We start from the raw sequence: 13,016 nt of genomic DNA on the forward strand, positions 1-13,016 counted from the left end.
CACTCCACATATCAATTCTGAATTTCTCTCCTTTCCATTCTCTGAGGCCACTGCGATGGACAATATTTTGGTAAATTTGTATTATTGCTGACGTTTCAGGAGGAAGGAGGAAGCCTTCTGTCCAAGTAGCATCAAAGGAAAAGGGAGGCAAATGAGAACTTGAACATGACTTCTTGGGACAGGCTACAGTTGTGTGGGTCGTGGAAGAGTGAGGGCAAGGCTGGGTGCCAAGGGATGAGAAAGATGCCAGGGTAGCTTCCTGCAGCTCCCTCCCCGTTCAAACACTGACTAGCAAGAGTAAAGGAATGATTTCTCAGCAGCAGCAGCAGAACAGGTGAGGACATTTGATTCTTGCTTTATCCAGTTACCAGTAATCTTTCTTGCATCACCCACTCTTGTTGGATTGACCAATAGCACAACAGGCTAGCACCCGAGCCCTGCGGATATACGTGCTGCCCTGTGGGCTAACTTCAGGGCTGAGACCAAGAAGGAGACAGAGCTGGCATGGGACACGCGGGGCGCCAGTTCCGAGCTCTGCTCTGGAAGAATTGGCTCTGCCGTGTGCGGCACCCGGTGAGTGCTTGCGCACGTGCTCCCAGAGACTGTGGTGAGCTGTGTGCAGAGACCACGGTCTGCTCTGAGCTGCCTGTCCGCTCTCCTCCTGCCAGGGACAAAGGCCTGCCACCCTGCAGGGGATGTGTAGAAGCTAGAATGGGAAAGTCAGATCTGCCCTTAGCACCAAATAGCTGAACCCCGAGGACCAGCAGAAAATTGAGACGGTAGCATTCTCTCAGAGAAAGCTTGCTAGCCAAACAAATCAAAGCATGCTGTAGCTCAAACTCTACTTTTAAAGAATAGACTTTAAAATAGTAGAAAGTGTTTTGAAAATGATGATGGCAACATATGTACAAATGTGCTTGACACAAGGGTGCATGTCTGTATGGATTGTGATGACGGCTGTAAGAGCCTCCAGTAAAATGATTTTGAAAAGAAATAGTAGACTGAGCTATAATTGAAAGTTTGGACATCTATGGTAAAAACAGAGCTTCTCTTCCTCTGATTTAAGGACAAGGTATCAAATACAGTTAATGCACAATGTGTATACCCAAAGTTTGTGTATGCCAGACCTATCCAGTAGTATTCTTTGATATCAAATCTTTAGTTGTAATTACTCATAATTTTGGAACTCTTGCCACACTACGTTGCCAAGTTTTTTTCTAGAAGACCGTAATTTTTGCTAATACTGCATGGATATCATACATATTAACAAAGTAGAATCAATGATGATGCTGATGATGATGATGGTGAACTGTCTCCTGATCCTAATGGTGTTAGATGAAAATCGATGCCTGTCAATAATGCTTTTTGTCAGAAGTGGGTCTCCAGTAATATCTCTATATTACTTCAGATTTGGAAATCCATGCTCATTGTGGAGTTATACTGACAAATTCTATTTAAAGACATTCTCCAAATTGACATTTAACCAAATTTTGCTAAAATTTATATCTAAAATATTCATTATCCTTCCCTCAATATAAAATAGGCATTAGTAAATTCTCTCTTTCTTTAAGAAAGAATGTTTAGGGTCAGAAAAACTCCAATTGGAATTTATACAAAATTTTTGAGGCCACCGTAATTACTCTTTTGTTTCTTTTAAAATAAAATCTAATTTTTAATAAGGAAATAAAAAATGAACCAGTGGGAACTACAATCTTTACAAACTATTAGTACATTGGTACCCATGTAGGTATTTTTCAGTTTATCAACACTATGTTTTATTGACATATAAGTTTACTTTTGGAAATTAAATCTGGTTTTCCATAAAAGAATATGATAGGTGGAAGATAGTCTATAATGAGCTTCTCTTTCTGCCTTATCTACTCATTTCAACTTTTAAACAGTTCTAGAGGGTGCTCCCATGATTATTTACTCCTTATTCTTGGACACTTTACTTTTAGGAGCTCTGGCTTCACAGTAATTAATAACTCAGCTACTAATGGAAAGGTTGGAAGTTGGAACCCACCAGCTTCCATAAATATTGAAACTTTCCTATAGGGTTGCTATAATTTGATTTGTTGGGCTGAGTGTGGACTTAACTTGAGTTGTCAAAATTTTTTAAATTAAATAAAATTGTCTGATTATTTTATGGTGCTAAGACAAGCATCTTCATCGGACATACTTAATTCGTTTATTTATTTGAAGGCCACTGATTTTACATTGTTAACTTCTTTGTGTTGCTCACTTAGCAGCCATGCCTATCCCTCAATGGACCTGCATTTATAGATGAAGCAGTCAGTGGCCAGTAGGGTTTTGAGGACATTCTTGGTTTCTGACTGCATACCTGAGTTAGAATAGTATCCCAGGAGACCAGGATGTATGTTTGCATATATTCATGCAATTGCATTAGAAATATTAAGGTCAGGATCATCAAGGAAAATGTTGCTACCCTGACCTATTTTTACCGCTTCGTCCAGCTCTTCTATGATCACCTGTACATTTTAAATTTTCTGAGATATAATCTATGGAATAACTAACCTGCCTCAGTGGTTTAGAGACCTCAAATGAATTTCATTTAGTGAATCAGAACCAGACATCATTTGTAAGATAGGTACACGACTGGAGAATAGTTGTCTTTTATATTTTTCTTTAAGTCATTACCTTATAGTTTTTTATATTTGCTATTCTGTTTATGTTAATTTGAAGCAAAGAAAAATAAAGTAGCTTAATGAGTAAATAGTGTTTATCGTACAGGTTCATATATTATCAAAATTCTATTGTTCTTGGAAAAAATGTGTCCAAGGCATTTTTATAACTATTTAAATGCCACCTGCCTTTTTCTCTTGATTTTTATTTATTACACTAACAGTACTAAGGGAAAGTTTCAATAATCATCTAAAATTCCATTATCCAAAAGCAGATATGGTTTCTGTAATCTTATATTGTCATTAGGCATATAGAATACAATATTTTTGCATAATTAAAATAGCTTTTTGCTTTTTTTCCACTTAACATTGATGTCGATTATTTTATATGTTGCTGTTTGGTTCTCATATTTAATACATTAATTATACATTAATTTATTCATTGGATACTCAGAATTATTCCAGTAATTTTCTTATGCTGGGCATTTGGTGTTTCCTTTTCTTAACATTATAAATGTCATCTTTCTGCGTGGGAAGTGTGTCTTTAACTGGATTATTTCTTCTGACCAAACCTTTGATTTAAAAGTTCAATCGATCTGAGAGACTTTGCAGAGCCACTAGTCTAGACTGGAAGTTTCTGAGTAATGTCATAAACTTTGCCAAATGCCCATTCATCACAAGTCAAACTTTTCTACATGATTTATATGAAGAGGCTTTGACATGCTCTGGAAAAAAATTATCATTTCATTCCATTTTTCTTTGAACTTTGTGTCACCCTCCTCTTATAAATTCATGTAGAAAAGGCTGCTAGGTATTTAAATTATAAAGTAAATTAAATTAAAAATTAATTGACTTAAAAGAAAAATATAATGAAAATTTCCAGAGTTTCTTAAGCCCATTTAACATATAAATGTATATGTTAATTTATACTTAGATTCCATTTGAACTGTAATCTAATGTGTTCCTTTTGATTTAAAAAATTCAATAGCAATAATAATGAGAAGGAAACAAAGTACAAAATGTATGCCTTTTCATCTTTCCTAGTACTGCAGCCTTGGGTGACTTTCCCTGTGTGCTGCGTTTGAAGTACCGAACAGCCAATGCCATACGTAGAAACTGTGGAGAGCAACCAATGCCATACGTAGATACTGTGGAGAGCAACCAATGCCATACGTAAATACTGTGGAGAGTAACCAATGCCACACGTAGATACTGTGGAGAGCAACCAATGCCATACGTAGATACTGTGGAGAGCAACCAATGCCATACGTAGATACTGTGGAGAGCAACCAATGCCATACGTAGATACTGTGGAGAGCAACCAATGCCATACGTAGATACTGTGGAGAGCAACCAATGCCATACGTAGATACTCTGGAGAATAACCAATGCCATACGTAGAAACTGTGGAGAGTAACCAATGCCATACGTAGATACTGTGGAGAGCAACCAATGCCATACGTAGATACTGTGGAGAGCACAGATATTTAACCCACTTCATCTACTGAGTGCACTGCCTCCTGACCACTGTTGCCTTCAACATCCTGCATCTGTGGGGATCTTTGTTCTGCGTCTCGCCTTTGGGGCGGTCCTCTTTTGAAAAAAGTATGCCAATCCAACAGTTACTACATATTCTAGCCAATGACCGTGAAGGTATTCTTCACACTGTACAACCATTCTCCCCTCCGATCCTGATTGTACCTTTTCATTCATATAAATTCACACCTCACTGAGGTTCTATCTAATCGTTGAGTGGATGCTGTCAATTTGATGCCATAACAGAGCAGAGTGCTCAAGGGACACATTTTTAACCTGTCAATTGAAGCTATTCTTTGGTCTTAAAAATAATTTCAGGGGATATTTTTGGTTTAAGGTTTAAAGATGATCTTGGCGCAATATTTTCGGGTTTTTTCCCTCAACCTCCATGACTCCAGGAAGTCTAGATCTCATAGAAATGTGAAATTCTGTGCTGCACTTTCCCCTTTTCATTTGGAGTCTTCTAAACAGCTTTAGATGATCAACATGATCAGTAATGATAGGTGGGCATCTTTCAGCTTTTCTGGCCTCATGGCCAAGGAGGCAGTTTTTCATGGAAGCAATTAGCCACACACACACGTACTCCTCCTTTCGTGACCCCCCTTCCTCTGTTGTTCCAGGTGAGTAGAGAACTATTGCAGCTTGGAGGACACATGCAAGACCACAGCCACTGCCCAACACACTAGAAAGTAGAACAGAAGCACTAAACATGCTATAATGCCAATTGATTGTTCCGTGAAATAATGACCTTAGGGTTAGGGTTAGCGTTAGGGTTAGGGTTAGGGTTAGGGTTAAGAAAAAAAATTGAAAAATTTTTAGCAAAAAAAAAGAAATAATGACCTTAACATTCCGATCCAAGGAACCAACTCCCCTGCAGGTTTGGTTGTACATAAGCAGCCGCATTAACTACTCTTCTACGCCCTTCCCTTGCGTTGTCATTGTTGTAAGTATGTCTATCATACAATTTTTGCCAGTGCAACTCTTTACAAGGGCATAACTTACCGACAATTATTGCCATAATGGGAAATGTAACTGTGCCCTCACTTGATGCTTTATTTCTACCACACCAAAGTCTCTTTCCATCCAATACGCGAAAACCACTAATAAACTCTGGGCTTGATGTTGTGGTTTTCTATAAATATGTGCCTTTTCTTGTCTTTTTATATGTGCCATCAGACAGTATTTGTTTTATATGACCGATATATTTAACATAGCATATTGGCTTCCAGCTCCACATATATTATAGCATGTATCAAGACTGCATTTCTTCTACAAGCCGAATAGCAGTCCATTGTTGGTATGTGCCACATTTTGTGTGTCCGATAATCTGTTCATGTATGTTTAGGTGTTTCCACCTTTTGGCTATTGATAACAGTGCTGCAATGAACACTGGCATACAGCTTTCTATTTGGGCATTTGCTTTCAAGTGTTTGGGTGTATACCCAGGTGCCAGCGATGGTACTAAGGAAGTGTTGGGGTTTTTAAATGTGCTGTGTGACACGTGACATGGTGAGAAGTGGTGACCCCAACATGTTTATAGAGTTTTCTGCAGTGTTTCAGCAGCAATACATTATTATTTATAAAAATATCTTGGTATTTTGTATTAACAAGAGAACTTTAAAAATATAATCTTTTGTAATTCCAGTTTATGTGTAGCCATCTTGTCTGGAGTCTATACTTGAACCTTCTAGTGCATCCAATCAAAGTTATTGCTCTAACCCGATTACAATCGCATTTCAAATCATCTCGTTTTGTCTGCAGGAGCTATAAGCATTTGCTGCTGTTCTTGTTGCTGTTGGTGCTTTTATAGCCACTGATTTTGTCAAAACCTGATATTTAACTACAGCATTGTGGTAGTTAGTACTTATGATCCCAAAGCAATACATTTTTTGGGGGGGGGGGGAGAAGGAGAAAAAGAAGCTTCTCATGTTACTCTCAATATTGTAAGTGAAAAAATTGTAATTCAATGTAGACAGTTTTTATGAAACAATTTCTGGTTTCAGATTTATGTGACCTAAGAGATATTACCTTTGAATGATTTACTATATCACAAATTATTTTACGATTTATACATGATGATGCCCATCACTGATAATTCTGAATGGTGTGGTAGGAGACAAGGTCCTCGGGGTTTCCAGGCTGCACCGGATGGCATCAACAGTAGTGACTCCACTGCTAGGAAAGACATTTCTGGGACTTGCTGTTAGTTTTCTTAGTTTTAGGAAACACCACTCTTTTCTACAATGGCTGAACTGTCTTGCATTGCCATCAGCAATGGGCAAAGGTTCTAATGTCCCCCATGACCTTGTCAGCCTGTGTCATTTTCTATATTTGTCTTGGCTGCCTCAGTGGGAGTGAACCGATATCTTGTCACATTCATTGCATCTCGTGGGTGAGGCCGAGCACCTTTGAGTGTGTTCTCTGGCCATTGGAACTCCCTCTTTGGGACAGTGTCTGTTCAAGCCCTTTGCCTATTTGATTGTTTGTCTTTGCTGCTCATTGTTGAAGTTTTACATCTATATTATTTTGATTATTTGATTTTTGTCTGATATCTAGTTTCCAATATTCTCTCCCAGTTAGTAGCTTATCATTTTATTTTGTGATAAAGTTGTGTTTTTGAGTGTCTCTTTGAATTTGTATAAGATCTCTTTAATACATTTGTCTTGCGCTGTTTGCAAAGCGAGGCCCGTGGGACTACTCTCTACTTTCTGTACCCTCTAAGCCCCTGGCGTAGGACTCTTGTTGTTACTCCAGTAATAAAAGCTGATGCAAGCGCTTTGGGGTTTGGTGCACTGTTACTGAAAATGTGGATTAATGGAGGGCAATTGAGGCAGAGTTTGAAAAAAGACAATTTCTTAATAGGATACTTGAAATATGACTGTTCCAAGACCATGCACGGTCCCTGTCCAATCTGGAAAGAGAAAAGGCCTTAGAAAACTTTTTTCTCTCTCTCTTTAATAAGCAGAGCAAAGAGGCCTCAAGCTGAGCTTCAAGCCCTTTAAACAAACCTGAGCTCTGTTTGTGTGATTTTCTTTTTTGAAAAACGAAGAATATCACATTTCTTTGAGATGCCACTGAGTTGTGATGCCGAAAATCCTTGTTAATGTTAGAGAACCATTTCTCTTTTATAACAACAGACATGCCAGCAAGGGCTTATTCCTTTATATATACACTGAATTCCAAATCTGAAATAATTTTCATTCCTTTTAGAAAATATTTTGGTCTCAGAAGTTACTTACTGTGGTTTTATCTAGTCATAAATTATAGCTCATCAACTCTTCCTGGTAATATTTGCTTTAAAATTCTACTAAGGGTTCTGTCAGTGATTAAGGAGGTTGGAGGTCAGGTGCCTGACCTGTCTGACAGGTAACATGGGGAAAAAAAAGGTTACATGTCTCCTGACAAGATACCATAATTGTGGATATTTTAAAAAAGCATAATGTTTTTCCATGTGTTATTTGTATTTATAAATAGAATGTATTTATATATATAAATATTCAAAGAAAAACCAAGTCTATCATTTATAGATGGATATTGGAAACGTTCTTTCTCACAGCCATCGAGTCAGTTCTGACTCATGGAGACCCTATAGGACAGAGTAGAACTGCCTCTGTGCCTTTCCCCCACTGTCACTCTTAAGGAGAGTAAAGAGCCTCATCTTTCTGTCATGGACTCGCTGGCGATCTTCAACCACTGACCTTGCTGTGAGCAGTCCAGTGTATAACCCACTACATCACCAGGCCTCTTCTGCTGAAAGTGTTCATAAAGGGTTATAGATCTCATGACCTGTATGTGGTTGACGAATAAATAGAGTTCAAAGTGTCAATGGCATGGACTCAATGCTGAAGGGATATCTGAGATTCACTTACGAGTACTCTCTAGCTTGGAATTGTACCCCAATCCTGTTGTTGGTAAGCGTTTTCCCCTCATGAGACCAGAATGAGGGTGCGCTCGTGTTTGGAGGCCACTGATCAGTTCTCTCATGGAAGCTCGCACTGCTCACCTGATTCCCACCTTCCAGAGTCTTACCTGCACCTTGGAATGCTTAGAACTCTCAATCTGCACACCAGTCTTAGGAGACAATGACCCTAGATGATACTACCCACTAGTTATATCTTGTAAATGATATAACTGCTGCTTAATCAGTTATATCATTTACAAGAAATCCCTAAGAATGAGACCTGCTAAAAACAACCTTAAATGATTTCACCGATCTTAGAGTGAATTGCAGCATGACGTCATTCATCTCTCCCTCTGGGATTTGAGGCTCAAGCTGACGCTCCTGGGCTATTCTCTGGGGCTTTGAGGACATGCTTCCCACAGAGGTCAGCCATGTAGCCTTCAACACCTATTACCAGGTGTTGTTAGCACTCACGGACGCTTTCCAGATATGCACAATACAAGGCCTTCTACGCCGAATCATAGAAGAAACTGTAGTAGTAAGCTAAGTGCTGCACTACCAAGCATAAGGTTGGTAGTTTGAAACGAACAGCTTCCCTGCAGGAGAAAAATGAAGCTTTCTACTCATGTATTGCTGTACAGCCTTAGAAACCCACAGTGGCCATTCTACCCTGTCTTCCAGGGTTGCTACGAGTAAGAATCAACCCCTTTGAAGTACATTTGAGTGGGAAGGCAAATCATGTTCTTTTGTTTTTCATATAATAGACTTCATCCTTTTAGAGCAGTGCTAGGAATGGAGGGAAATTATGCAGAATGTACAGAGAGTTCCACAAGCCCCCTGACCCCTGTACACTCCCCTGCTCCATCCATGATGAAAAGCTTGGGTCGATGGGGCACGTTGTTACTAATGAATCTGTCATGACTCATTATTACTAACCACAGTCCCTAGTTACATGAGGATTCACTCTTTGTGTCGTACAATTCCACGGGGGTGGAAAAAGGTGTCCTGTGAGGTGTCTCCCATTAGTCTCATTCAGAATGGGTCATTGTCCTAAAAGATGTCGGATCCTCTAGAATTCATATTCTCTCTTCTGCTGCCCTGCCACCCTGGCAACCACTAATTTTTTTACTGTCTTTGTAGCTTTTTCCCAAATGTCATGCAAGTCGATGGCTTTGGGCTATTTTCACTTAACATTATGCTTCTCCCTCTCATGTAACATAATAGCTCATCTCTTTTCATTGCCGAATCAGACTCCACATCTGGATGGACATGCTTGTTTATCCATTTACTCATTTACTCTTGCTTGCTTTCAAGTTGTGACAATTACTAATAAAAAGCTGTTATAAGCATTCGAAATATCTGGGAGCATGATTGCTGGATCCTATTGTAAGCCTATGCTTAACTTTGTTAGAAACGACTCTACCCTGTTCCCCCAAAGCTTGCACTTCTGCAGCATGTCTAGAGTCCTCAGTGCACAGACCTGCAGAATGGTGGGTGCAGAGCAGTGTGTGGGCGTAGCTGACAGCACACTCACATGCAGAGTATTCTCCACCAATGCTAGAGTTCTAGGGCCCCTGGCCTTAGTTGTCCTGGTTTGCAGGAGGAATTCGGTGACTCTGTTCTGTTTAGGCCTTTTGGAGGCACATGTCCAGCACAGACCCTAAGACCTGGCTGTGACTTTGGATGGACCCTATTGGCCTCTGCGCCATTCCAAGATGCAGTCACAGTGGCTTTCAGCACCCTTTCCCACCCTTCAATATGCGTATTCTGCACCCAAAGCAAGCCAGCTGCGGTTGCGTTGATTCTGACTCATGGCACCTCTATGAGGGTCTGAGGAGAATTGTGCCTTCCAGGTTTTCAATGGCTTATATTTCAGAAGTATACCACCAGGCCCGGTGTTGGCTGGAACCCCTAACATTTTGTTCACCATTTGCTCCACCTAGGGGCTCGTGCTTTCCAGAAACAGGAAGCAGACTGTGGGGTTGTGGGCCACTGGCAGCTCTGAGACCAGTGCAGCCTCAAGGGGCTCAGAAGCAGTGACTTGGGGCGTCCTCGGTAGTCAACTGAGAGCCGTGAGTGTTCTGCTCCCCTTCGTAGGAGTCGAGGCCCCAGAAATGTCCAGACCCTGTGGCTGCACTGGTGGCAAGATGGGGTCAGGATAGCCTGTGTGTGCCCTGCGAGGAAGTGGCAGATAAGGTCCACCTAGGTCACCAGCTGTGTCTCCATTTACTCAGATGTCCAGATAAGAGTTTATTCCAGAAAAGCAAGCATCCTTGTGCATCTTTATGGCAGGGGTGGGGGGAGGGTGAGAGTGACACGGACTAGGTGGTTCTGGGTTTGTTTGCATTTTCCTCATTTATAATCACGCTGTTAGGAATACCTTTTCTTTAATATTGATTGATCTTAATTTGCTTCCAAGCCTTTAAATTTAAGTCCAGATTTCCTCCTTGACTCTCTCTCAAAGGACTAATGATGAATAAACAACCAAACACAAAAAGACCTTTGCAGGGCAGTGGGGGAGGGGGAGGGGGAGGGAGGAACTGGTGCATGGACATAGTATCCCCTTCAGTTTTGCTCAGCTCTAAGCGTCCTCTTTGTCCTGTATAATTGTCTGGGCTTAAGAGCTAAAGAATATCAAGTCTTTTAAAGGCATGCAAAACTTACTTGATTTCACAAGCAGGTATCTAATTTCTTGTTTCTCAACTTGTTTGTCTTACAGAGTGAGAGGGTGGGGGCCTCTCGTGATTTTCTTGTGGAAGTTGTTACCAGTGTATTGAAGCATCTTGGTAGCTCACCACTAGATAAGATCTAGAAGACTCTATCAACGATAGTGTATTTGTTGGCTTCTGGGAAACCAAATAAATAATAAAAGGATCCCTTATTTTCTCATGAGTATTTCCTACTTGTGGGTATAGGTCTCATTGGAAATACCTAGGGTTCCCCGTTAAGTTGATTACTTTTTCTACAAAGGTCTGGGTACATTCAATTACTACAAGGATGAAATACAAAATAAAAAAGCCTGTAGTATCAGTAATTCAGACACCAAGCAAAGGAAACTGTGGCTCATTTTATAGGATGGTGTTGGCAGTGGTACTGTAGATTTGGGACCAGCCCTGGTGGTGTAGTGGTTGCATATTGGGCTGTGATCTCATGGAGGGCATGTCACTATGAGTTAGCAGTGACTCATTGGCAGTGAGTTTGGGAGATAGATGTGCCCGGGACCAATCATGCTTCTGTCACAGGTTTATGGAATGGAAGCCAAGTGTCAGAAGGTGCGACTGAAAAAGGTCAAAGATGAAGGTTAAGAAAGGTGTGCGCTGGTCTCTGGACCCTGAGACCACAGAGTTTTAATCTCTTTGCTCATTCATACTTTTCTATCATCTACCCAGTGGTGTGGCGTCATTGTGTCCTGGATCTCCTAATAGATCACAACCCTCTTTAGACCAAGATTCTATTTTTGATGAGTCTTCTCCTAAGTCCTGTGCAGAACATTTTATTATGTCCATTTCACAGAGAAAGAAACAGACCAGAAAGGGTCCCTGAGTCCTTTTAAGAAGCAGCAGACCTGCATTTCAGCAATTCATTTATGTTGTTGATTCCAAAGCCCATGCCTTTTCCAGCACTCCCATGGTCTCTCCTTATTTCCTCAAGTGAACATTGGATTTATGAACTTATTTATTGACGATGCAGGAGGGAGAAGTAGGACAAAATGCTACCAGACAGTGAGCATAGGGAACGCTGTGTACCTTGCCTGAGTTAGAGCTAGATCTTGGCATCTCCATAGCCTTATCAGGACGAGTGTCTCGTCAGAAGTCTGGCCTGTGTGAGCATTTCCAGATGGTGTCTTGGAGCCCTGCTCTAGCATGATCTTGAACACCGTGTCAATAGCACACACAGTGTGAAGTTGCAGCTAGTTCCAAAGAGCTAGAAGATTGAGGCATCAACCACTGCAGTTGAAGGTGAAATCTTCATTCCCTGTCATATCAGGATAACCCTCCTATGGCAGCCTTTTGATATATCATGCCATGTCAAATTATTTTTAGTGACAGAATGACCTACTAGATAATTTTAGAATCAATTCTAAATAGTAATATGGATGAATCAAAAATTCAATTGAATCTCAATCTGTCTCTTTGGTTGTCCTTCACATAAGTCTATTGCTTTTCAAAGGCATGCTCAATTTAAAGAGCTTCAACAATGTGGCTGAAGTTACAGAATTCTTATTGACCCTATGGTTGTTTAAGATATTTTTCCGGCATGTGTGATGTGTGTGTGTGTGTGTGTGTGTGTGTGTGTGTGTGTGTGTGCGTGCGTGCGTGTGTGGTGAGGGAGAGTGAGGCTTTGTGTTTTCAAATTAAGTAGATGTAAAATGGAATATTAAAGTTAATTTAATTTTCAATTTTATGAGATTAATGTAAGAGTGGACTTTTTAATGTGCTTTTTCTTATATAAATTGTCTGATAAATCTTTTCTAGTTTTAGAATTAGAAACCCAGTAACTGTCTTTGCATATACTTGCATGTATTTGCTTTGCCCTATGTAATGCACACATTCTATAAATTGGTTGCTCTCTTTATTTGTTTCCTTTATTCTCATATTTAATTTATACGTATTAAAAGATAGTATTTCCTTTTTCTTTGAGGTTCCATTTGTAGTTTTAAATATAAGAAGTACAATTTATTCATACAACCGTTTGATTAATAGGCAATTTCTAGTTTTTCTGGAATTGAGCTTACTGTTTTAGACTTTAATCTACTTAGAGTATACTTTTATTATTGAATAAGAATATAGTTATCTTTTAGAGCACAAATCCAAATTACTATTCAGATGATTTAAGAGCATTGTTGGATGATATTCCCTTACTTTGTTGGACACCAAAGCTTATTTTATAATATATTCTGAAGTGTAGTAGAAACAAATTTTCAATTTCAATGCTAT

At 39.8% G+C, this 13,016-nt stretch overlaps 1 protein-coding gene across 1 annotated transcript in view; it reads left to right on the top strand.

Moving 5' to 3' along the window:
- Nucleotides 1-504: 504 nt before the first annotated feature.
- The window catches only part of ABCA13 (ATP binding cassette subfamily A member 13), a 458,452-nt gene continuing 445,940 nt past the window's right edge, over nt 505-13,016 (top strand). The window contains exon 1 of the mRNA XM_075557314.1: nt 505-573. Coding sequence (XP_075413429.1) covers nt 505-573 — 69 coding nt within the window. The remainder of the gene's footprint in view (nt 574-13,016) is intronic.

Source organism: Tenrec ecaudatus, chromosome 9 (genome assembly GCF_050624435.1).
Source record: "Tenrec ecaudatus isolate mTenEca1 chromosome 9, mTenEca1.hap1, whole genome shotgun sequence".
NCBI classification, from domain to species: Eukaryota; Metazoa; Chordata; class Mammalia; order Afrosoricida; family Tenrecidae; genus Tenrec; species Tenrec ecaudatus.